The sequence below is a fragment of the Alexandromys fortis genome, unplaced genomic scaffold (genome assembly GCF_014885135.2).
Source record: "Alexandromys fortis isolate MF-2015 unplaced genomic scaffold, M_Fortis_MF-2015_v1.1 scaffold_75, whole genome shotgun sequence".
In the NCBI taxonomy this organism is placed as follows: domain Eukaryota; kingdom Metazoa; phylum Chordata; class Mammalia; order Rodentia; family Cricetidae; genus Alexandromys; species Alexandromys fortis.
In genome coordinates, this window is record NW_026067956.1 from 1,714,522 (window position 1) to 1,741,266 (window position 26,745).

General features: G+C 48.3%; 1 protein-coding gene across 3 annotated transcripts in view; it reads right to left on the reverse strand.

Annotated features, from left to right (window-relative positions):
- Kif13b (kinesin family member 13B) overlaps positions 1-26,745 on the reverse strand; it is a 147,007-nt gene that overhangs the window by 5,461 nt on the left and 114,801 nt on the right. For 2 of the 3 annotated variants that reach the window (XM_050152295.1, XM_050152297.1), the window contains 8 exons: positions 25,139-25,231; positions 21,907-22,059; positions 21,582-21,659; positions 19,743-19,796; positions 13,015-13,126; positions 12,296-12,429; positions 4,349-4,411; positions 1,074-1,833 (listed from right to left, as the gene is read on the reverse strand). In XM_050152295.1, the coding sequence (XP_050008252.1) occupies positions 1,074-1,833; positions 4,349-4,411; positions 12,296-12,429; positions 13,015-13,126; positions 19,743-19,796; positions 21,582-21,659; positions 21,907-22,059; positions 25,139-25,231 (1,447 nt within the window). The remainder of the gene's footprint in view (positions 1-1,073; positions 1,834-4,348; positions 4,412-12,295; positions 12,430-13,014; positions 13,127-19,742; positions 19,797-21,581; positions 21,660-21,906; positions 22,060-25,138; positions 25,232-26,745) is intronic. The other variant, XM_050152296.1, reaches the window with a different exon arrangement.

The window sequence follows — 26,745 nt, forward strand, 5'->3', positions numbered from 1 at the left end:
CACTGCACTCTCATCTCTCCCTGCCCAGACCAAAGAACTCTCTGTGCTCACACCTGGCCCCCCCAGCACTGCGAGGGGGCCACCACTCTGGAAACCATCTGCTCTCTGCACACGCTCAACGCTGAGCAAGAGAGATGGGCCCCTGTGTCCATGGGGCTGTCCTCAGCCTGCTCTGAGAGCAGCCTAAGAGCACAGACATCCATGCAGCAGAGCTCAGCCATAAACAGGAAGGAGCTGCAATGGCCCCACCACAGAAGGGGACCCTGGCCACACATTAGAAAAGAAGCCAAGCCCAGATCATGGCCTCCCATAAACTTGCAGACAAAAAGCAGATTAGCTGTAACCCAGGGCTGGGACATGAGATTTCCCTGGGAGGTGACAAGTATGTGACAATACAGAGCCCAGTGATTGCAGCCAGCTCAGCAAGTATGCTCAAAAGCACTGAACTGCAGGTTTCACTGGTGCAGGTGGGAAATGGGTACCCAATAAAGCCTGGCCTGCATCTGCAACAGGGATGGAAGGGCCTGAGAGGCCAGGGTGCTGGGCCCCTAGAGTCTACTCCTGAGAGAGAACGCAGCACTGGGAAATGTCTGGATAGAAGTCTGGCAAGTGATTCTTTAGGGCCTCCCCTGCTTTCTGACCACTTCTGAGCTCTGCAGTTGGCCCTGAGAGTCAAGAGTCCGTAACACCCCACCTCCCCTCGAGCAACCAGCTCAGGCGAAGTGCCCTGGAGTCTCAAGAGCACTGAATGCAGCCTGGGGTGGTGCTACTGCCACTTCACAGAGAATGCTGGGCGTGGTGGCAACCAGCTATAGCCCCAGGTAATGGTGAGGCTGCAGCAAGAGGAATGTAGGGCCCAAGTCTTTCTGAACCAGTCTCGGCCACACAGCCAGAATTAAAAGCATTACACCAAGTTCATAGTGGTTTTTGGTGACCCTTGGGTCTCTGATGTTTTGGAGACCTTAGACATGCTAGCATTGGTTTATGAAAGGCCGGGGGCTTAAAGAGTGTGACTGATGTCACTGGGCACATCCCAGGGGCACGTTCAGCAGGAGCACCCACAGGCCACTCACCTGAAGGCAGATCCAGCTCCACACCAATCCATGTCCCCTCCTGGAAGTCAGTGGGTCCAATGTACCTCACGATGCCGGTCTTGCTGGTGCCCACAACAACATACTCTCCCTCCTTGAGCCACTCAGGGACTTCGCTGGCCTCCTCAGAGTCAGATGTCACTTCTAGCCTCCCCAGGGCTTGTCCCCCAGCATGGCTGAGCTCTTCTGAAGCCAGTGGGTCCTCCTCAGCTCCAGAGGAGGCACCCCCCAGCATGCCTGTGAAGGACTTAAGCTCTGAGGTCCGCACTTTCCGGATTCTGAATGGGGATGTGGGCACAGTAGACGTAGGTTCAGAAAGAAGGGGTGGTCTGGGAACCTCCAGCTCTATGCTTTGAGAGGGTGTGGCAGGCAGTACCTGGGACTCTTCCGGGGCAGGTGGATGGCTCTTAGAACAGGAGAGGAAAGCCAGCTCAGGCTCTGAGGTGACCTGACTCAGGGCAGGGGGAGACCCAGGTGTCTGGTTGCCAGGGCCTGTGGTGTCCAGGCCTAGGGTGAATGTTTCTGACAGGGTGGCAGTGGAGACGCTGTGGGAAAAGTAGCCACTGGAAGCTTCACTCAAGGGGCTGGGGGGGCCATCTTGCCCTTCTGGGGGCTGAGTAACCACCATGGTAGATGGCGAGGAAGACGCTTTGACAGGTTTGTCGCAGATCTTTACTGCAGGGGCCGCCATCTGCACCACGGACTCCAAAGCCCCACCAGGCACTGGGCTGCCTCCTTGAGCCTGCAGAAGGGCAAAAGATATACTGAGGAGAGTTGAAAAAGGCCTTCCCACCCAATCAAAGCACAGGCTAGCTCTACCAGCTCTACGTTGAAGCCTGGGTAGGAGCTGTGCCGGGCTAAGGGACAGCACACACCTGAAGGAAACATAGCCAGAGCTTGCCTTGGCCCTGGAGCCAAATGCCAGGTGAGGCCTGGGCTATATACCTGTGTTCAGGAGTGGCCGAGCAACATGGTACAAGCCCTGCTGCATTTGCAGCTCATCTTCCACAGAGATGGTCATCCCTGCACTCAGGGGCAGGGTAGGATGACACACAGCAAGGCTCCTTGTTCCAGGGAGCACGAAGCAGTACACACTTAACCTCACTATGCCTGTCCCAGCTTTCCTGGTCTCAGGTAACTGTTCCCATGGAAGCAGACGCCTTCACCCACCACTGTTCTCATAGTGAGACAGAAACACACACTAAAGAGGGCAAAGGAGCACTTTTCTCACTTTTCTCTGGTCAAATCCAAAGGATGACCTCACCAGAGGATCTGAAAGTGCTTTAACAAGCAATGCAGGCACCAGGAGGCACTGACCTCAGACAGTGCTGGGTGGGGTGCTCAGGCTGGGAGTCAAGGACAAGGAGGGGACCCAGGACTCCTGTGGCCATGACTCTTTCTCTAGGAGCTGGCTTTCCTGGCTGTCGGTGTCAGGGCTGGGGGCCTCTAATCCTGGGACATGGGTCAGGGTTTCTCACAAGCAAGGACAGAGCCAGTGGCAATGGCCTTTCACATCTCTGTCCGAGTTACCAGATGGAAGAGACAGACAAAGCTAGCATGCTGCAGTAATGGCAGGGCACCCGTCAGGCCCAGTGCTTGGGAAGTGAGTGTAGGACGCTCTTTTAGATAACTAAGGCTGCCTGAGGGAGCAGAGCACCAACTCCCACTTCTGTACCCACATGCCAGGGACAATGGTGGGAAGGGAACAAGGTGGGAGGCTGCGCAGGGAAAGGGAAGCTGCATCTCAATATTTATGTACAGCTATGGTCACTTTCCACTTGAAATACAGGATTTATTTGAACTGGGAAGCAGCTAAGATCTATACGTCTCTTCCAGTTTCTTGGCTTAACACAGCAGTCTGATAAATCACGCATTTTCCCGTGAATTGTCATTTATATTCCTGCTTCCAGAAGCCTTCGCTGCCCACAAGGCGCCCTTTCTGGAGAGGGAATTGACGGCACCTCTCGAGATTAACAGCCCATTTTTGTGATGGGGCTCTCACTGAAAACTTACTCAATCGAGCAGATCAATAACTGTCATCGCCATAAATATGCTGAGAGATTAAGCAATCCTTCAATCATTTTTCTTCCGCAACTTAGACATGCTTTATTTATTCTTTCCTACTCTAGTTAGCTACTGCTGGATGTGGGGAGTGGAATACACAGAGCTACAAAAGAAGCTGGACATGCCCTGTGGCTTTGAGAGAGGGCCCTTTCCACGCTCACCCCCAGTTCCATCCAGGCTGCTCTGGCCATAGAGAAGCATGAAGGACAGGCAAAGACAGCCTCAGGTAGCAGGTGTCCCACTTGATTCACTGGTGGGAAGCAGGCTGCAGGAACTATAGACACAGTCATTTACAGCAAGGCCAAGGGAAGTTGAAGTGCTTGCCCACGTTCCCCACTGAAGGGACAAAACAGTGATGGCACAGACCAAAGACGGTAGAAGGGGAGACGATATACTTGCTGCCTACCATGCCAGCACCTCGCGAGCAGTTCCTCATGGCTGAAGGTGATCTGTCATTTGCAACCTAACTGCTGCCTCTGGAATGTCCAGAGGTCGTGAGGCCATGAGGATGAAGGTGGCCTTGCCAGTGAGAGTCCTGCTCCTGTTCAAAACTGTCCACACAACAAGCGACTGTGCTCCCAGGGGAAGGGACTCCTTGGGAGGGCTAGGACACCAGGAAGGCACTGGAGTGACAGGGCACTTTCAAAATGGGATGCTGCCTGAAGGGGGACTTTTCCTTCAAACCACTGGGCCCTGTTTGCTGTTGACTGAATGAGTAAACGTCCCCTGTGAAGACACGGCATCTCCCGAGACTGGAGGCGTGGGGGAGGTGGACAAGGGAGGCCTACTGTTCACAGGACGGTGAGTGCTACCATAAGAGATGGTTTCCTCCCAGCTTAGCATCAGTCTTCACACAGATATCATGAACCAGAATGAAATGTAAAACTGAGAATTAAGCAAATGCTCACAAGGAGATGGTTCTGTTTATAGAAATCCCCTCTGCCTAGCAGTGAGCTATTAAAGCACAGACTACATTAGCAGTCAAGCACCAAAGACTTTAGCAATCATATGATTAGCAGGTTGAAAATAGCCAAGTGTAACAAGGAGCCTGTGCAGGGAGAAGACAGTGACCTACATTGTAGTTAATTATCAAAGTGAGAAGCAAAGGGGGGAAAGCAGGTGTGGACAAAAGGATCCTAGCTAGTGTCAGGGCCACCTCTGCAAGTGGAACAGCCCCCAACCTGGTGACTCACCTCCTCTGTCCTCGTTGCCTGGGCATCTGAGAAGGTAGGCTGCACCAAGATTCGGGGCACAGGCTGAGGAGACAAGTGCATGAGTGAGAGACCCACAAAGGGCACAGGGGCACAGAGCAGAAAGCTGCCAGGAGTCACTAGGAGACATCACAACACTCAGGAACTCCAGCACACTCCTACCAATTAGGCTTGTGGGTTCCAGGGTCCACACCACAAGAGAAAGGAACCCAGTGAAGGCTCGCCCCAGCCAGAGACAAGACATACATACAAGTGACACGCTGCTCTGTGCTCACAGACACATGCTGACCAAGGATAGACTGTTTAAGTGCAAGTCTCTACATGGAGTAACTGGGGCAGGAGGCAGGAGCTAGGAGACAACCTGAGCGCACTCGGAGCACGTAACATGTCACAGGACTGAGAAGGAAGGAAGCTTCTCTCGCTGGAGCACCAAGCAGACAAGGACATATGGGCAGCCTTGGGCATCCCAGACTAACCAAGCTAGGGAAAGAAAGAGAAGTCACCTGACTCCTAGCAGAGCAAGCAGAAGACAGCCAAGAGTCAGAGAGCCTCGCTGACTGTGCAGTACAGACTGAGAGGAAAGACAGCTGCAGTCAAGCAGACATAGCAGTAAGAAAATTCAGGGAGAAGAGCCCAAAAGAAGGGGTGAAACATCACAGCAGAAGACTTCTTGACTTACAAACACGTGATTCAAGGAGCATTAGAGGAAAGCTGAGAATCTGGGTAAAAGCTTAAGTCAGAAGGAGGAAGCAGGAGCCAGGTTCATCTTGCAGTGAGTTCAGCAGTATGGGACACAGAGGTAGACAGCAGCGTGAAGGTCTCTGGAAGAAACCAGGAGCCCACCATTTCTGCCTCCAGCGCTTGCCAATTCTGGTTTCCATGTCCCCTTCCCCAGCTCTGCTCAGGAACAACAACTAGGCAGGGGGCACAGCATGGGCTGCCCTCTCCCTGTTCAGTGGCCACAGCTCTACTAAGACTCATGTCACCATTCTAACCTAGAAAGGTTGAAGTATTTACCAGAGGACCCCAGGGAGGAAAAGCCAGGGGTATGGCAACTGCTCGCTGCTCAGACAGCAGAAATGTAAACTAACCAAGCCTCCATTCAGTTCCTTCTGGTTCCCAGGATCACAGGCCCTGAGAATTCTGTGTAGTTCTGACTGTGAGACAGGGCCTTCAGGCCTAAGCATGACTGTCCACCTTCCCTCATTTGCAAATGACTCACACACATGTACACACACACACATTTTGGCAAAGGTGACACCCATAGCCACATGGGTCACAGGGCTACTTTTACCCACTGAAAGTGATGGGATGGCCCCAAGAAGGTGCCGAGGAGAAGGCGGAGAGGAGCAGGATGGAAGGACAAGGGTAGGCAGAGGAACAAGTTAGGAGCATGTGTGGCTGAGAGAGTGGACACGAGAGGGTGTCCTGTAGCAGCAGGGTCACTGTCGTGCAGTTCAAAGAGCCTGAACTCCAAGACTCCCTGCCTCCTCCTCCATGCCTCGACCATAAGAAAAGTTCTTGGTCTTAGCACCACCTCCACAGCCCCCAGCCCCCAACCACACTCGGGGCAGCTGGCACTCTGAGAGTGGAGTCATCTTCTGTGTGCACCCGCACTCCACCTCTGAGTCCGGGGGACCTGATGCTGCCTCTATTCTTACCCCACAGATCAAAGTCCACCCAAACAGGAAGGTTTTCAGGGTGTGTTTCTTACTCAAGACAGTACGAGGTTTATTTCTCATGCTCAGACTGCAAGATTCAGTTGGGTCTGACTGGAAATAGATGAGATTTGGGGAACTGTCCCACTGAGGTGGAAACTGCCACCACTAGAGCATGAAAACATAGAAGCCTAGCAGGATGGGACGGTGGCCACTAGCACAGACATTTGCTGATGTCACAGTGAGCGTGGAAGGGTTCAAACTCCTCATGACTCAGCAACTGTAAGCTCCAGTGGCTCCCTAACAAAACAGCTACAGGAATTAGCAGACCAGCCCTGGTTCTGATGTGTTACCATTCCCGCAGACTCTCAAGGTCTGGATGTCGCAGCATTTTCTCATTAGGGAGTGGCAATCTGGTGGTGATTGGGGGGGAGGGGGGGTTGTAAGCAAGTGACTAAAATGAAGCGTGTGGAAGGGATACCAGGATGGAAGGATCTAAGGCTGAGGGAATGCAGAGGAGAAGGGACCATGGGCCCATGCAGGGCCAGCCTGAGCAGCATGGCAGACAGCAGGGATGGGACTGTGTGTAAGGCACCTCCTATTCATCTCCCCAGAAGTCATTCCTTCTGGGTCTTGAAAAGCTCCGGCAGAGGAAGAGGGTCAGCGCTGTAGGGAAGTCTGTGAGTGCACAAAAGGCAGCTGCTCTCCAAATGGGGCCAGTGAGAAGAGTGCTTGGAGAGACTGGTTAGAAAGGGAAGACGTTCAGTGTGAGGGGATCAATTAAGACGTTGCTTCAGTGGCTCTATGGAGAGCTAAGGACCTGAACTGAGGCAAGAAGGCAGAGACACAGAAATGAGCACTCAGACTCAGGAGGGAGATGTCTGGAGGCTGGAAAAGTCAGACCCAGTACCCAGGCTGAGAACAACTGTGTGCATCCAGACACGAGGGCACAGTGGGCAGGGCTGAGCCTCCCATGTGAGACAATGGCCTGTGATGAATGCAGCGGTCACTGTAAGGGTACCAGATCCATCTACAAACTACACTGGACCTTATGTGAGCCACTGCTCCTTCCCACACCATAGCTTCACCCTTCAAGTTCAACTGTTTGCATCCTAATGCTCTTTCCCATATTCCCTGCACAGACATTGCCTCTATTTCAGGAGCTCAAAACATTTCAGATCGTAAGTTCATTAATCCTTATGACACATCTGGTAACTATTAATAAAAACGACTGCAAAGTATTTCACAACCATAAATATTAAGAAGTCCCACGAGAAGGCTGAATACAATGATCTGTTTCCCACTCCAGAACCAGAGCTCAGGCATAGCCTACTGCCGAAAGCACCGTAGCTGGATTGAGTTGGTGACCCAAAGGAGCCTGTGCATGGCCTGCTGCACACTGCTGAGACCCAACAGAGCCCTGTTCAGCCACCACAGCCTGGCAGTGTTTCCGGGAAGTGGTAACAGTCATCTCTAAGATCACAGCTCGCCCTCAAAGTGTCAATCCTGGCTTGATGAACACCACTCCCTTCCCCATGCCACACACACACGTTGGGCACTGCCTGTGCCTCTGTCTACGGAGCTCAGAAGGAACATCTTGCCCTCTACTCTTAGAAGGGCATCAACAAGTTTGCTGTCTTTGTGTTTTCTCAACGAATAAACATGTACTTCAGTTACTTCACAAACAGCACAGAGAATGAAACAGAGATCGTGGGGAAAGATCCTCATAAATTTTAGCATAAGGCCAGGTAAAAAGAACAAGAGGTTGGCCAAAGGAAAAATTAATTATTTTAAACTTATTGAATATTGAATTTTCAGATGCATTTTTCTTATCTATAAGCCTTTTCTAAGGTCTACCTACTACTCTCAATTTAATCAAAATGGTGCCTAACTATAACACTCAGCTTGTATTTTAATAAATATTAATCAATGATTTAAGTACAAGTAGGGATTAGTTTTATAAGAGCTGTAAATTGTATTTTTTCCTGCAAATAATCAGAAGCCAAAAGCTCACCTTCCTGATGGTATGAGGAAAGCTTAAGCAAACAAAGCCAGACGTTGGGCTTTAGAAACATCTAGCTTTTAAAGATTATGATAAAAGCAGTGCCTGGTTACAGACACACACGCTACTGAAGACCAAGCTGCAGCGAAACTTCATCAATGAAGAGCTGTGTCTAAGGACCATGTTCATAAGGGGAGAGAGCCTGCAGGATGGGGTACAGTGAGGGCAGGAGCACGCTCAGGGAAGGTGGTGATACCTTCAGTGCCTGGTGTCTGCCACATCCATGTTCCCACAGCTGCCTACCTGGCTGAGCCTACCTGGGTCTCAAGTTTCCTCAACAGGGTGGCACTATCTGACAGTGGCCCCCTGCGCCAGAGGCTACCCTACTTAAAGCAAAACCTCCGGCAGCCACTCCACCCAAAGCTGCAGGCACAGGGAAGTAAGCAGGAAGGGAGCTGCACATGGCTGGTGGGAAGTCACTCGCGTTAACCCTTTCATTCCCTAGACTAATCAATGCTGCCACTTGGTGTCTCAAGCTCTGAAGCACACCAACAGCTTCATGGGAACATAGATTTCCAGAACATGAAGAAAGCTATCATGGCAAATTAATTCAATCTGACTAATTAGAGAGCAGGAAGTCCTTTCAATTACTGTATGTGCTGTCTGAGAAACACACTTGAACACGGGTGCGGGTTTCATTAATTGTAGTTCATTATTTTCCAGATTCGTTACTAAATGTGCCTCAGAAGGTCAAAGACAGCAATTTTGTCAGCTGCCACCTCTTTCCGTGCAGTATCTTTGCATTTCTGGAACTCAGACAGAAACTGATTACAACCAGAACCGCGCGCCATGAAAATGAGAAGCCCAACTCTTTATGAGTACACTCACACAAAAAAGACCTTCCATCGCAAAAGAAAAGATTGTGAGCCAACATCCTGAGCCACAAAACCAGGAACCAAAAGCGTCTGGCCCGTTCTCTGGAATCAGAAGCAGTGACTGATGTGGGGTTTCCCTCTTGATCCTTTGGGGTTCCTGCTTCAAGTGCCCAGACATCTTCCTACCAGCACATACAGTAATTGGCGGGGGAGGGGAGGTAACAGACACTCCTGACTGCAAATGCCAAGGACACTGATGAAGATTTTTGGTAATATTCAATGTCTCATGACAAACTACATTTCTCTCCCCTCTTCCCTGCCTGCTGATGGAAATGTGAGAGATTCAGGGCCTCTTCTGCCCTCAGACATCATCTGGGACAAGTGCATCATCTCCACAGTCAAGCTCAGGATATTACTATCCCACCCACTCCCCTGCAGGCCCCTGTAAGACAACACAGAGATAAAGCTATTGCCACAGGAGGTAGGGCAGACTAATCCAGAACAGCTAAGACTGGAGCAGGCCTGCAAGATCAGGGACGACTCTTGCCATGACTTCCACCAGCAGAACAGAGAAAGTCAAAGCCCAAGGCTACAAACAAGACGATCCTGATTTTTTTTTTTTTTTTTGGAGAAGCCACAAGGAAGAATTTTTTTTTAAGTCAAAATTTCAACCACCAGGTATACAAGATTGTCAAGCGAGTGAAGTAATGGAAGGAGGAGGGGGACCACGCAGGAGCCTGGCTGGCACTGAGACCCCACATCCGCGGATGCACATCCAGGAAGTAGCAGACAAGGCACATTTCAAGTACCCAAGTTGAGAGAAAACTGCTACTGACACTGCCACTTACAATTACAATTCCACCCCACAGAGCTTTAGCAGACAGGCAGGGAGAGTGAGGCTAAGGCGATGGCTCGGAGCTGGAGGGAGAGGAAGGGGCGTACATTTTGAGTAACTGAATCCCAGTGAAAGACCCAGGCCTTTGGGAGTCTGTTTCGGTGGCATGCCCATCCACCCAGGAGAGAAGGTTCATAAATGTCTTGACAGCTCAGGTCCACACTCAGTTGTGCCTGTCTCACCTCCACCCCATACACAGTGCTGTCTACACACGACAGAGGCCCACGCAGGTCACATCTCCACGTTCATACAAGCAGACACTAAGACAACTTAGTATGTGACTTGCCAGGCCGACTCAGAGCAGTGAGCCCTGTCCACTAGAGCTATACTCCAGAGGGAGACAGTCAACAAATGGAAACCCAGCAGGTCCCAGGAAAAAGACTTGTTTCTGGTGCTGTTTTTATTTGGTTCAAAGAAGGCTACTGTGAACTTGGCTGTGCTTCCTTAACAGCAGGGCTCTAAACCAAGGCAGGAGAGACCAAAGGGCCTGCCAGCACTGGAAGGAAAGGCAGGTAAGGAAACTCTGAATGACTTGTGCTCCAGGCATTCCTAAGATAAACGGTAGTGGGGCTGGGGCGTCTTAGAATGGCGATGGGGGAGGGGAGCACAATCAGACTAAAAGGTGGGCACTCAGTCCTGGAGAGTGAGCACTGTAAGCCACAGTAAGAATGCAGATTTTGCTTTATTTTCAGAAGGTTTCAAAACCACAGCCTTATGCTTCATATGAATAGTTAAAGCATGGAATGAAGTGGGCTACCCAGAGGAAGAGAACTGCTTACAGGGGAATAAATACAGAGGGTCAAGGAGATACCCAGACACGTAGCCTAGGAGAGGCCACCAAGGAGGACATGCTGTTAGTGACAGCAAGGCTGACAGCTCTATGCAGATGAGGACAGAGACTGTGTGCAACCTTGAGGATAAGGAGACACCTTCCCCAGAGAGGTGGCTTCACAAATCACAGCTAATGCTTTAGCTGCACCACCAGGCATTGTCACTAAGTCCAATGTTAATTTATATTTTCATACATTCACAAAGTATTTGTACAAGGTCAGCCTCAACCTTGCTCATGTGTGCTCAAAACCTAAGTACACTTAAGTGCACAGAAACTGCTCAGAAAACCTTCCAAATCTCTAGGACATCTTGTCACCTGGATATGACAGACGGCCTTTCTGCTCCCGTTAGGGGCTTTGTCTCTAACAGCTGCCATTTCCATCCTAGCCAGAGCTCATGGCTTTAGTGCAGGAACACTGTGAGCAGAAGTGAGCTCTCACGTGCAACCAGGGCTTTGACTTACTCTGGTAAGAGCTGAACATAGCTTAACAAAAGCCCCTCGTCTTCAATAGGACTCCCATTTCCTTCCATCTGAACAACAGCTGAGAAACCGTGGCCATTGAAGCTGATGTGAAGTCACCACGGTGCACACGAATGCGGGTCACCAGGATAGACTGGGGAAGTGCAGTTCTTTTTGAAGTTACTTTAGGAATCGGATAGACCCTCAAATCAATGATGACAAGTTTAAAACAGCACGGTGTGCATAATGACAAACCACTGCGGAAGTCGGCTTTGCCTGCTGAGCCTCCATTCACTCATGTGTCTCTATAACTGTCATGTGACCCTGGACCTGCTTAGCTAAGTTCAGTTTCAACATTTTCAAAATTGTTGTGTTTCATTTTGCCATCTGCTCCATGTGCTGATGTGCACGCTTGTGTCACACAGGGCAGGAGCTCTCTCCGCATGCCTAACTGACACCAGCAGCACCCCTCCTGAAGATGCCTCCACACAGTCCTCAGGAGCCGCTCCGCCTCCGACAGCTCCTGACCTACATTCCCGCCACTCGGACATGCGAAATATGGGGGAGCTGATGTCAAAAGACCCATCTCAACAACGCACCTGCACGGTTTGTGTTTCCTCAGTCATCCTTTTCCGAGTTAACGCCCACATGACTGCAGGCTGCATCTCCAAGTGGATTCCTTTCACCGCTGCATAGAAGCAGCTTCCTAGAACATTTTCTCTGATAATTACTCCATTGCTAGGCAAAGTTTTTTTTTTAAAAGGAAGGGAGACAAAGGACCACTTTGAGTCAAAGAACTGATTGTCTACTGAGGAGGAGGGAGTTGGGGGGGAGAGTCATGATTCAAAAAAGTTTGAAAAGAAAAATGAAATCAAGATTAAAAATAGAATTACATTTTCTACTTGGCAACACAAACAACACTAAGTGCACCTCTATACATCTGACTGTTGTTGCACTAAGCGGTATCACCATAAATCACATTAGTAGCAGACTTGGCGTTCTGTTTTGGAGCAGAAAGGATAGAGTGTCAATACATTCAAACAGCTCTGCTATCAGAAGGGAGGGGAGGGCAGGGGACATTATCGCAGGCTTTCCAGGGCTAGAGCCGGCTCTAATACCCACAGGGCTGTTCTTCTACCTCCGGCTTTGGAACAGCAACACAACAATGCCAGCACACATCAGAGAAACATTCACTATGGCTTCCTCACCTGGTGTGCAAGGGGAGATGACTGTCTGGCTCTTCGGTCGTCACGGACAGGGAAGAGTGACTTCAGCAGCTTTGGCATCTGTGGGACCAGGGACTTTACTGGGTTCAAATAAGAGGCTGCTATGCCACCCAGTCCTGTCAAATAAACAGAAAGAGACAGGACAAAATAAAAACAATGACACATAACTTTTGCTCTATGTATTTTCCAAGTGTCATTTGTAAGTAAATCTAGCAGTATGAACTACTAAAGGCATCTTTTAGTGCTGGGATTAAAGTGTGCGCCCCACACCCGGCTGTAAATCTTTTAAAAAAAAAACCAGAATAATACTGTGATATTTATGAAAATAAACAATAATCAATACAATCAGACAATGTCACTGGGCAAGGCTGTCAAGTATCTCAGGAGTAAGTATTGCCAATCCCACAGAAACCCATGCAGAGGAGATGAGGAGAATGGCTTCCCAAGTCATTGTGTGAGGTTAACAGAAGCATGACACCAAACCTAACCCATCTGAGTCATCACGGAACACGTAGGTAAAAACCCACAAGTGTTAGCAAACAAACCAACATGGGCACAAGGTGACTTATCAAGAGGAATGCAGGATAAAGTCACCCTTCAAAACCAAGGTAACACTCCAACCACCAGGACATCCTGACAGAATCTTTTTCTGAAAGATGCTCACATTTCATGGCAGTGATTAGCAGATGAAGACAACTCACCAGGATCAGGAGACTGGTTATTCTGGGGAGAAACAGGGTGAGCTGGAGGACTTGAAGTTATTCTGCTGGAAACTAGTATTTGGGATACATCCTGTTGACTTTCCCACCGGCCCTGTTACACACAAGGACAAAGATAAGTCAATTTGTTTCAAATTAATAAGTTTATGAAAAAATTATATAATATCCCAGGATAAACCAATTAGCATTACTAAAGCTTTATTCTGTCTTGGATAGAAAGCTGGTTGTCGGCCTTCTTCATGCTTATGGGCTGATTCCCCTCGTGGTGAGTCTTCACTGTGGACTGGGGCTGATTCCCCTCGTGGTGAGTCTTCACTGTGGACTGGGGCTGATTCCCCTCGTGGTGAGTCTTCACCGCAGACCTTCTCTTCACGTTACAACCTGTGGCTTCCAACAAGCCCATCCCAACATTCACTGTGTCCTGCCACCTCAACACAGCCACGTGGGTGGGCTGTAACTGCTCCTTTAGAAATAAATGCCCCTTAATTCTGCCTCAGCTCCTGAGGCTGGGAGCTGACGTCCTCACTCCGATGTCTCTACTGGAGTTCAGGAATGGGTGGGGGCCTCCTTTTCCCAGGGTTCTAGGAAGTTGCCTCTGGGCAGCATGGTGCTGAGCCCCAAAGTGTGAGCAGATCTTAAGTTCCCTTTGGTCCTGTGGTAACAACTCCTGTCTTTCTCACTGAGGTCAAGTAACAGTTTTAATATTATTGTAACTGAGTGTTCTGCCGACAGATGGCCCAGGTTAACTAGGATACCCTGAGAATGCTAAGAAACAGAGCAGAGACGGCGAGTCCTCAGAGGCTCAAGAGGGACTGAAGGGGGCAGCCCCACAGGTTCCTACATGGATTAGGAATCTATCTGCTTTTAGCAGCAACCAAAGGACTGATCATAAAATCAATAAGCCCTAAGTGATCTGGATCATGTTCACCGCTGAGAACTTGCTCAGCACTTGATGGCATTAAAAAAAAGGGGGGGGGGAGAGAGATGTTCTCTCTCTGGGCACTCATTAGGAAACAGAAAACAAAACAGACTTCGAGCACATGATCAGGGCAGTAAGAAATACATCCCCAGCTGGGCATCTGCACACCTACAGATCACAAGCTTACTTACAGATCTTAATCTGTGGCTTTTTTTTTTTTTTTTGCATTCTAACTTAATTACCTTCTTGGGAGGTTGCCCATTTTAGGTGCTCTGGGGTGTCATGGTCAGATGTCTGAACACTAAGGTCAGTAGCTTCAGAAGATCTCAGCAGAAGAGACACTGAGCTCTGTTCATGGTGTCAAGTTCACACAAGGTTGTTCGGAAGACAACTTACTTCATTTCAGAGGAAATTTATTCTAATATCTTAGCTCTCTCGTCTGGCAGCAGCCACAGCCACACTGTGTCCCTTAGGAAACTGAGCAGCTGATCTGCAGTCAGCATCCAGGCTATGTGACACAGAGTTGACCAGTAACAACTGGAGGAGGTGTCACTTCTCCGAGGCACTTTCAGGGCTCCCATTGAGGACGAGCAGCAGCAGTGGTCTGTCCTGCTTCACACCCTATACTCCGAGTGTAAATAAATGACAGGCTCAGACAACACGCAGTGTAAGCATAGCAGGCCTGTGATAACGGCAGACAGAGACCATGGACCCCAACACAGGTCCCCGTAGTCAGGACAGACAAGGAACCTCACAGTCACCCATTGCCAGCATTACTGCCCAGAGTCAGGATCCCAGCGCCCTGGCAGATTGGGCTCTACTTCCTAGGGACAGAAAAGAGGAGGCTGGGTCCCCACTTCTCTGCCAACACTCAGAACTCCTTAGACATCCCCGACTAAGTGGTCCTCTCCCCCCTGCACAGCTCAGAGATGAACGGAATGCTCAGAGCAGGGCTGCCCGCCCAGGGCCATGGGTCCTCTACCCCCAGGGCCAGGGCAAGTCCTGACTTTGCGGTAAACTCCACCTGCCTGGCTCTGCTAGTTTCTCTGTGCTGAAATGTCGGGGGAGAGAACAAAAATAAACCAAACAAAATCAGTCACCACTCAAATGTACTTCAGAGGGAATGAACTTGGGACTATGAGGAGAAAGGGCTTTGAAAATTTTGCTCTAGAATTTTCTGGGCTCTCTCAAACAGCTCAGACCTAAAGGTGAAAAGGCACTGGCACCGCCTTACTTCTGCCATGGTCATGCACACCTGGCACCACGTGGAACCTCCCCAGACTGGCTCCTCCACTCCTACACATCTACTCCCTTGCTGAGCTTCAGAATCAGCTATGGAGATACTAGAAAAATAACCCTGGATTCTTTGGATCCCCACCCAGACCACACAGAGACTCTTTGAGATGGGTCCGAGGCTCGGAAGCACAACCAAGCCAACAGAGTCTCCACCTGTGGTCTTCCAGCATGCCATTGCTCCTCCACCAAGTATAAGTCTTTGCTTTTCTGTAAAAGACTTTGACTTCAATGAGGAAAGCGACAAAGAGTACATAAAGAGATGCCATGTCATTTCCGGTCCCCAGGCTAAGTGGCTGAGGGTGGTGACTCATGCTTGCATCTCTAGAGCCACAGCTGAGCTGATGGCAGTTCCAGGAAGCTTTGTTAACTGCACATGCTCAAGGTACCAGCTGACTCAAACTTCATCAGAACTCCCGAGGGCTGGGAATACAGCTCAGTGCAGGGCAATTCCCTGGCATACATCAGGTCCCACATTCCATCTCGGACCTCACAAAGCACCACAAAACCAAACCCACCTCAGAGGACAACACCCTGCCCTACTACTTTAGTAGAAAGGACCTCCTCTACAATGGCTTTAGGATGACAACAGATTTGTTGACAGCTGTCCTTGCACCACAGAAGGTCTCAGTGCAAGGGCCAGCAAGAGCTGAAATTAATTCTGCATCGAGATACCCAGTGGTAGATGATCATAAAGAATCCATTTCAATACGTCTATTAAAAATCTCTTTTAGAACAGAGGCAATGCATCCAATAACTGTAAGCAGAAACACCACTTCGGTTTGGTCATATTTCATATTTTTAATTGGAAAACATCCCAAGAACGATTTGCTTTAGGTTCTAAAGCGAAAACCAAGCTCTTTAATTAATTACTTTATCAATTCAGTTTTGATGAAGCAATTCTGAGCTTCAGTAAATAACTAATAAAGGTAAAGGTGGATACACACACACTTGCACACATGCACACCCACATGTACACACACATGTGCACTACTCCATTAACTGAATCCTTTAGGGTCATCTTGACACCTCTTAATGCTACTCCTGCTCCCAAGGATGCTTCTCTACTCTGACATAAGAAGCCACAAGCACGGGAAGAGACTGGAGCTGGCTAGTGGATGCTCTCTGACAGGCCTGTGATGTCTGGGATTCCACACCTCACATTCTAACTTATGGTGCTGATCTGTAGCGTGGAGCTGAGAGCAGTGAACAGATTAAGAGAAAACCAGAGCTGACCTCATGCAAGCCTGCAAGATAGACATAACTAACACGAGTATAGTATTTGATGATTTCAAAATGCATTTTTCTAGCATTTTTAGCATCACCGAGTCTGGGTTGAAATCTGTAGGACTCAACTCCTCAACTCCCTGGACATTAAATACTTCCTTGAGGAGAAATCAAGATGGTCTGCTTCTGTAAAGTTATAGGGCCAAAAGAATGCCTGGATTATTTCTGCCCGTGTGTCTGTGTGTGTACATGTGCCTGTGTATGTGTTTGTTTCCTCTGCCCCTGGAAGGATGTCGCAGTGCTCGCCCTAGTACTCATGCCAAGTCACCGTGGGTAAGCACTGCTGTTGGTAAGGGTTTGACAGGCCCTTTGACCTTCTGTCTACCAGTTTGAACACTGTCCAGCTCAAGGAATGCTCCTACAAATGTTCATAACCCATTTTCTATAGACGTAATGACACATGTAATGATGTCCTTAATGGGCCAAAGGGTGAACCTTGTCCCTTCCTTCTCATTAGTGAAAAGACATGACTTAAAACATATTTGGGAGCTAATGATCTTTACATAATACTGTGGGGCCCGTCATAGGAAAATGGGGAGCTATCCTGTGACCCGCAAGTGATGTTGGCTGGAATTTTCTTGTCTGCTGCCATCTGCCTGTCCTATCTACAGGCATCTGTGACAGAGCAGTTCTCCTCCTGACCCAGGGGCAAAAGCAAAGCCTAAGGTGGTACTCAAGGGTGATCACAGCTAGGCTCACAGGAGCATGCAAAGGTATCTCCACCATGGAACTGACAGCCATGGAAACCAGGTTTCCTGATGACCAGCACAAAGATAAAGGTCAAGATCTGAGGACTGTAAACTGTTCCAAGCCCCAGGCAGAGGCCACACCTCTTGGGGGTTTATAGGAAAGACTGGGGAGACCAAATCAAGAGGACAGAACCATCACATGAGCCAAATCTGAGTAGATGAAAACAAGACTGCCATTTTCTCCAAGTTATTCAGGAACCCCAAGAAATCCAGAACACAAAAGGGCAGCTCCTAGGACAGCAACAAGAAGCACTGTGCCCTTAAATAGAGCAATACAACACAGGTAGACTGCCAGAGGCTCAGCAGAAACAGCCTGGGAAGGTGCATGTGGTCATCCAGGATCGTCCCAAGCAATCCTAAATGCTGTCTCAAAGTCTGGAAGGGTCCGACATGATCAATAGATCTGCCTGTCTGTCTGCCTGCCTATCTCCCTCTCTGTGTGCACACGCGCGCGCGTGCGCGCACACACACACACACACACACACACACACAACTTCACCTGCTCCTCCCACAGCCTGCTTCTCAGTAATCTACTCTGAATGGCACCTAGTCCTCTCCTTCCCCAGCCATTTCTTCCTACCCGCAGGGTCCTAAAATCCATCTCCTTGGTATCAGTATCTCCTCCTATTCTTCCCCATGGGCAGCTCTGTCCCCCTCCAGTCTTTCCAATCCAGATAAGCTTGCGGCTTTTGCACTGACAACTGCATCAACTGCATGCAGTGCTCTACACACCTGTCAACAATAGGATGGCTGGGCTCAGACAGACCCCTCAGACTATCCAGTCCAAGTCTGACAGTGCCCCCCCACCACCACTGCTCCTCAGCATATGGTCACTTGCGATTTCCAAACAAGGCCCCTCCTCCCTGGCTTCCCTCCACTCCTCTGTGGTCATGCAGCAACTTCTGCCCAAAATGCGGACTCTGGCTCTGCACCTGCCTGTGTATACCGCAGGGTCATCCTTGGGTCACCCTTGGGGCTCCACACATGGTCACCACCTCTCTGCAACCCTTGCAGGATGTCTGGAAAGCAGGTGTCCCTTCTGTGTAGTGCTTCATCTCCTCCGCCTGATAAGTCCCTTCACCCTCTCTCCTGGTAGACAAAGCATGGCCCTGCTCTCTGATGCAGATGCTGCTGCTGCCTGTCACTGTCTCCATTTTAAGTTAAGGAAAGCATGAGGACATAGAAAAGCAGAAATCTCATCCACTTCTTATGAGGAACTTGGGTTTTGTTGTTGCTGATTTTGTCTTTTTTTATTTTAATTGTATTTGCATTAGTGTTTTGCCATGATGTTCAGGTCTCCTGGAACTGGAGTTACAGACAGTTGTGAGCTGCCATGTGGGTGTTGGGACTTGAGCCCAGGTCCTCTTGAAGGGCAGTCAATGTTCTTAACCACTGAGCCATCTCTCCAGCCCTTACAAAGAACTTGTAACTGGGGCTTTGGGTTAGATGCACCTCCCCCAAAACACACAAAGTCACTTTTTTTCCCCTACTATATATATTTCCCTTAATACTTCCTATATTTACACTTAAAAATCCTCACACAATCAAGTCCCCAAAAGCTCTGCTTCCTTCCACTGATGCAGGAACTAAATCACAGTTCGGCCCAAGCCATGAAAACCATGCACCAGCTGAGCAGCTCCTCCAGTGTCTGTGTGAGTTCAAGTGTGAGCGTGGTTATGGTTTCAGGCATGGTAACAGCATCTGGATCTTTACAACGAACCTTAGTCATTAACTTCATCTTCATTGTTTTTATACTTTCATAAAGAAAATGTCTAATACGAGACGAGTACAGAATAACAAGAACAGAAACAGTCTCGTGGACACCATTTGGCCTCAAGGACTACTGTCAATCAGCCAGTCTTTATGTGCCCACACCCCTCCCCCACCCCAGCCATCTGAAGTAACTCCTTCACCTCACACCACCGCCATGACAATGCAAGCTCCAGACCTACTCTAGGGTCATCCCGTCAACACAGCACCAACACTCAGCCAGGCACCTCAGAGTGACAAGAACAAACTGTGGGGGATCCCCCAGATCAGGCAGCTGCAAGGGGCACTGACATTTTTAGGCAAACTATAGGGAATTTCTGTCTGCGTAAAACTCTGTTCCTGGGGTTTGCACATTTTCCTTTCTTCTAACAAACAACAATAATTATAAATATATGTTTCTTATTCTTTGTAAGATCATTATATCATAGTTTCACTATCATAAATCCAATCTGAAGTTTTGTCTTCAGAAATAAAATGACTATTACAAGTAGAAAGAAAAAAATTAGCAAAATAAGCTTTTTAATTCTCATAATAAGAGGGTGTTAGTGGATCTCAATGGCAGGATCAGAGAAACAAATGTGGAACTATTCCCAATACATATAGCGTAGCTCAGATGTGAAGTAAGAGTTGGGACATATGCAAATACAGAGGTTTGAGAAGATGAAAGAGGCAAGGAGCTAAGTGTACCTCACCTTGTTGCTGCCCAGACTGTGGGAGGGGCTAAGCTCCTGCCGGCTTCCAGACAACTGGGGAGAGATAAAGAGGATTAGTGTAAAATCAGAGAATTTCTGGAAAGTCCTCTTTGAAAACCAAATCAAGCAGGGCCTGAGCTCACAAACCTCTGCCTATAATCCAAGTGTTTGGAAGGCAGAGGCAGGAAGATTACAGTGAGTCGGAGGTCAGCTTGGTTCCAACTCAGTCAGAGAGACATAGTAAGACATAATTTCAACCAACCAATCAACCTACCAACCAACCAAAGCAAGATGGTGAAAACCACTGAGTGGTTACCAGTACCTTCCCATGGTGGTTTACCTAGGCTCTAGTATCTGCTACACACCACTGAGGTGACACTTCCCTGGGCCTGAAGAGAAGACATTTCACATCTTCCGTTTAATGCCACTGGATCCTACCATGGACAGTTTATTTCTTTATCTGAGAAATAAACTATTCAGAGTATAGTATCCCAAATACAACATCTCTGCAGATGCCAGTATGTGTCAGTAACTTACTGCAGTGACTTGGAACTACAGTGGCATTACTACATGCCTGAAAGTGGGCCTACAGTGGTCAGACATGTCTCCTGCACCTCTACACCTGCAGGCTCTCCAGCGGAAAACTTGTCCTTCCTGTCACTCACAAACACAGCCGAGGACAAAAATGGCCTACTCTTCATGGAAATGAGGAACAGATAAAGAGCATATTTATTTGTCAACAATTATCTCCATATTCAATATACATATAAATTAAACACTTTTTAAGATTTATTTATTATTGTATATATACAAGTGATCTATCTGCATGTCTGCCTGCAGACCAGAAGAGGACATCAGCACTACAGATGGTTGTGAGCCACATGTGGATGCTGGGAATTGAACTCAGGACCTTTGGAAGAATAGCCAATGGTCTTAAGCTCTGAGACATCTCTCCAGTCCCTTACCCTTTTTTTAAAATCAACAAATCTCAGCCATAGTTATGAAACTCATATAACCCATTTTATGCATTCATACTCCCCTGATGTGGGAGTGTCATATATCAATCTGTTGATTTCATTGGTTAAGCAATAAAGAAACTGCTTGGCCCTGATAGGTTAAAACATAGGTGGGAGGAGTAAACAGAACAGAATGCTGGGAGGAAGAGGAAGTGAGCTCAGAGACACCAGGCTCCTCTCTCCCAGGCAGCTCCGACCTAGGATGGACGTAGGCTAGAATCTTCCCAGTAAGCGCACCTAGCGGTGATACACAGATGATTAGAAATGGGCTAAATTAATATGTGAGAATTAGCCTAGAAGAGGCTAGATAGAAATAGGCCAAGCAGTGTTTAAATGAATACAGTTTGTGTGTTGTTATTTCGGGGCATAAGCTAGCCAGGCGGCCAGGGTGCTGGGGACGCAGCCCAGCCGCTCCTATTTCAACACTCCCCTACATGGCCTTCAAGCAATTGGTCTACTAACATATTGCAAGCATTCTAATTTAAAAATAATGAATTAAAGCACAGAAAATGACTTCCAGGCCCTGGACAGGCAGCTAGCTTATATTTAGCTTCACACACATTTGTGGCCTCCCAACGTGTGCTGGACAGGTGGCGGAGGACAAATGAGCAATGTGTGCCAATGACACTCAAGCAAGCATCCTGGCTCCAGCAGCAGGCACAGTGGCAGAGGGGGCACAGATGTGACAAGGGAAGGGACAAGGCACTTAAAACCAGCACAAGGAAGTTAGAGGCAGCTGAGATCCCTTGCAAGGAGGCAGACAGGCATCCAAACAAGAGGCCAGAAAGGCAGCAGCTCCCCAAGGGCAGCAGAAGGGACTCACCCTGTTCATGCTGGGTGAACTAATACTTCTCCGGTTCAGCTTCCCTTTCCCTGTCAGCTGCTCCTTCACGGCCACTTCCTGGGGAATGGAGAACACACCAAGAAGAGGTACATGTGAAAGATGCATGCCAACACACATGCTCAAGATTTTCCCCACATTCCTTAAATACCAGCCATGACTTGACGAGACAGAACGACCCCACTGCAATCACTGGATTATGGGTGAGTAAACTCTTCAAACTTCAGGTGCAACAACCCCATACTCCAGAGGGTGAAGTATATAAGCCAGACAGTACTCCACCATAGCACCGCTGTCCATCACTAACCTGACGAAGGCGATCTAAAGTCAGGAGGTTTTCCACAGCCAGCACACTCCTTAAGTACTTCTCAATATAGGCCTCGGAGTCGGCAGAAGCTGGGTTTTCCACATTAGCTGCCATCCTTGCCAGTGCCTCTCGCTCCTCTACTCCCTGGGCATCCTGAAGAACACAACGATGCATGATGAAAATGGGCGGAAAAGGGAAGTACTACAGATATTCCGCACACACACGCTCGCGCGCTCGCTCTCTCTCTCTCTCTCTCTCTCTCTCTCTCTCTCTCTCTCTCTCTCTCTCCTTTCTCTCTCTGTCATCCAGAAGAACAGAAAGAGGCATGTTAAAACTAAATGAAGACATCATTATAGATGCTTCACATACACATGCTACACATGTACATGCTTCCACACACAGATACATGCAGTCACACATATACATGTATATATTCATAGAACTCCAAACTGAAAAAATTCATGGAATCCAAAGTCCCATTTCAACATCTGCTTTTAGAACTCAAAATGTACTTTCCCCCCAGAAATCATGAACCATCACCAAGTACCGGGCTAACCAGGAAGGCTGGTTAAATAGTAGCTCTCACAAGCATTCCAAACACAGTTGTTCCCACTTCCCAAACAACATTCACTACCAGTTACCTACTGGAAAGGATTCTGCAGGTTATTGGAAATACAATCACCAAGACAACAACAGTTCTGCAGGAAGGTAGCATCCCTGAGATTCATGGGAGCTGGGTCAGCCCACTAGACAAAATGGAGACCTAATAACCCTGGTACCCAAGTGGGGTGCTGATGCAGTGTAGAGAAGGGAGTGGAGGAGGGCAGGGTAGGGCCCTCATTGCTGCGAAGCAGCCTGATACAGACACTCAGGTTGCTGAGCTTCTAACGCTGCCTCAGGCCTCCCTTGGGAGCAGCAGTGGCCAAAGGCTCTGGAGAACAGATGTGAAATCCCACACTATTCTACTGACTGAGCTGCCCATGCTCATAAATGGGAAATTTGTGGGTCAGGAGAGGATGAGGAAACAATGCTGGCTGCCTCTGGAAGCTTAGCCAATTACCAACCATTCAATCACACAAGGGGGCTTAGTTTAAGCTGATTCCCCTACAACCCTTTCCTTTTAATTCCCAGAAAGAACAATGAATGAAGTGTAGAGTAATCTTTGCTAGGGCCAAGATTTATAATCATTCTACTGCTGCAAAAGGCTTCCTTGCTGATTGACTGGCTGATGACTGCTGGGGAATGAATGTAGCCCCCCCAGCCCCCCCCCACAGGCTGCACAAGGGCATTATCACAGTTACACCTTAGTCCTTGGCTGTTGGGGGGTTCTTGTTTACAATAGGGTCTCACTAAGTAGCCTAGACTAGCTTCACATTCATGACCCTCCTACCTCAGCTTCCCAAGTTCTAGGATTATAGACATGTACACACCTGGCAACAGTCTAGTTTTCATATGTCAAAGATGCTTCACTCCGAGTTAAATACTTAAATAGTTCATGTTTAATATGTAAGGCTAACTTTGAAAACTCAAGAAACAATTACTATTGGATGCTTTAAGGGACAAGAAGTTTTACAACATTACTGTCATAGGGCAAGACAGTACAGAGGCTCCTCCATCTTATATTCTTGCTGAGATCATTTCAGATTTAACTAGAATTTGGTCTTCTTGATGGAGAATCTCATGAAAAATTACCCAACTCTATCCTAGGGACCCAAGGTCAGGATAGGTAACTGAGCCTGTGTGTGTAGAACCCCTACAGCTAACTATCTTAGTCTCTATTAAACTGCTTGCTTCTGTGAAGCCCCTCCCCCCATAGCTGTGGAGAGATCATGGTGTGATTTTTTGCTTTCAAAAACCCTGTGCTCTCGGCCGGCCGGGCGGTGGTGGCGCACGCCTTTAATCCCAGCACTCGGGAGGCAGAGGCAGGCGGATCTCTGTGAGTTCGAGACCAGCCTGGTCTACAAGAGCTAGTTCCAGGACAGGCTCCAAAACCACAGAGAAACCCTGTCTCGAAAAACCAAAAAAAAAAAAAAAAACCCTGTGCTCTCAACACTCAGGGTCACACCTAGGTCGCCAAGTACCTGGATGTGGTCCTACCCAGCTGGAATAAAGACTTGAAGTTGGCTATACACTGTGTCTGAATGGTCACCTCTGGTGGGCTTCCTATAGCCTTAAGAATTCTAAAAGTCCAGGTGCCGGCAGCTGTTTGCCTATAAAGCATGTGTTGATCACCTACTATTCGAACAGCAGAATCAATCCGCAAACTCTAAGGCCTAGTGAAGATCAGGAGGCAGTGCTGACAGTGCGTGGGGAGGCCCCAGGACTCCGGTACCTGTGTCCCCCTCTGCTCTGAAGATGTCACTCTCCGATTCAGAGTAAAGCAAGCAAGCTCACTCTGCTGGCCTTCTTCAGGCTGCACATCAGATACAAGTCTCTACACTGGGCAGTTTCCACCCCTGTGATTAACATATTACTACTGTCTACTGTGTTTTAAAATAAGAAGTTTTCAAAATGGAGTTCTTGACTAGAGAGATGGCTGAGCGGGTAGCCGCGCCTGCAGTGCAAGTCTGGTTACCTGACCCTGACCCCAGCAGAAAGCTAGAAGTAGGCTGCATCTGTGAGGCAAGGCCTCCTATGATAGGAGATGGGAGGCAGACACAGGAGACCTGGCTGGAAGCTCAATGGCTAATGATGGAGGAAGAGCCCACCTCCAAACAAGGTAGAGGAAGAGAACAAGTCCCAAAGGTTGTCCTTTGTGACACGCCCATGGCACATCTCCCTCTCCTCGACTCTCTCTCGCGCTGTCTCTTACACATTTACTCAGTTAAAAAAAAAATTATACAAAATGCTAAAATCTCAACTTTTAAGGTCACAAACACATTATACTAAAAGTTTGAGGTAGAAGACTCATCAAAAAATCTATAGCATTTCCCTAAATAGATGGTTCATTGTTTTACATTTATTTGTTGTTTGTGGTAGGGAGGGGTGCATTTACACTTGTGTGAAGGTCAGAGGACAACCTGCAGAGCTGCTTCTTTCCTTCAACCAAGTGGCTTCCTGGGATGGAATAAACTCAGGTCAGCAAGCTTGGCAGCAAGAGCCTTTACTGGCTGAGACATCTCGCCAGCCTGTATCACTGGCTGTAGTAGTTCTTGGGAGGGTGGCTTTTCAAGGAGCTAGTTCTTTAAGTGTTTATTTTTATTTTCAGTTCCAACTTCAGAGAATCCTTTACCTCTGGAATATTGGAGACAATCTCAAAGGTCACTCCACAGCCAGGAATAGAGCTCCGATGAGACATCTTTTTGAGGAGACTTTGAGCAAAGCCCTAGAGGAAAAATAAAATAGAGACCATTACTCCTCCCCCGCTAGCTAGCTCTGTTTACTGTAACAAAGAGCCAGTAGTAGAGCAGGCTTCTAACATGGAGCATGAGAGTCCTCACTTAAGCACAGAATCAGTGGACTGGCACCTGTAGTGTGCGTCGGTCCTGCACCCAACAAGGGAGAAGTCAGACCTGGGGCCTGGAAGCTGCCACATGCATCTGGATAAACTCAGAAGACATGAGCTACAACAAAATGACCTTCTAAGTAAGATGGAAGCAAGGACTGGTGACGCTTACACTTTCCTCCTCCAGCACGATAGACGTCTCATACCATGAATATTGACAAGTTCAGGCATTAAATTCTTGACCAAAGCAGGATCGTTATGAAGGATGATTTAAGAGTGCCTGGTCATTGTTTATGCTGACTGCGCTCTTTGCACAGTTAGGAATTGAACTGTTGAATTAATGCATAGATGACTCATTTGGAGATGCTGCGAAGATTGAACATTCTGCAGAGGTTGAAGAGAGCAGCCATGAGGGCGGAATACACTTGAATAAAGATAAGGGGAGGGAATAGTGAATAGGCACGAGGCGAAAGGTGAGGCAGGAACATGCAGAAACCCGAGGGAAAGAAGAAGAGCAATTGGTGCTAAAAACCTGTAATTGTACAATCCTATCTAATAATGATTGAGTTCCCACTTGGTGATGGTTAACTAATTTTTAAAGGAGCCTCTCAGTCAGGCAGTGGTGGTGCACACCTTTAATCCCAGCATTTAGGAGGCAGAAGCAGGTGGACCTTTATGAGCCCAGCCTGGTCTACACAATGAGTTTCAGGGATGTTACACAGACAAAACCTATCTCAAAAAGGCAAAAAAATAAAAAATAAAAGAGCCTCTCAGAACACCTGAGGTTGACCTCTGAGAGCCTCTTAGAGTGAAGAGGTCATTCACTTCCTTCGTCACTTTAAGACCCCAACAATGCCTTGTAGCACTCGGACAGACAGACATGTGGTCCAGGCACGACTGTGGTTCCTCAGGGGTGGTAGAGTGTAGGGTCACCTGACTATGCTTACTATCTGCATGAACCAATGATGCCATGCTGCCCAGCGTTTGTCACTGTTCTAACTGAAGAAGCAGTGGAAAGGAACTAAAGGACGGGGAAAGTGGCACTGGTTAAATATTCCACCAAATCACTCTGGTGGGGAAGAAATGAACATGTCTCTCCTGCCACACAATACATGTCATTCCCTGTGCCTCTCTGTGGGGATGCTGCAGGTCAGGTGACCGGGACAGCAGAAGGAGAAATGGAAACCCACTCTTCAAGAAGCTCCCTGAGCAGAAGGCCTCTCTCCACCCCTTTAGACTCCCAGAGACACAGGAGTGAGCTGGAGACACGCAAATACTCTACAGCTAACCCCTGACTGGACTTTATTGATGCTGGACTGGAGCGCTAAGGAGCTGCGATTTTAACAGCATTATGCCAGTCTTCATTGCAGAGATTGATATCAGGGCGACATTTA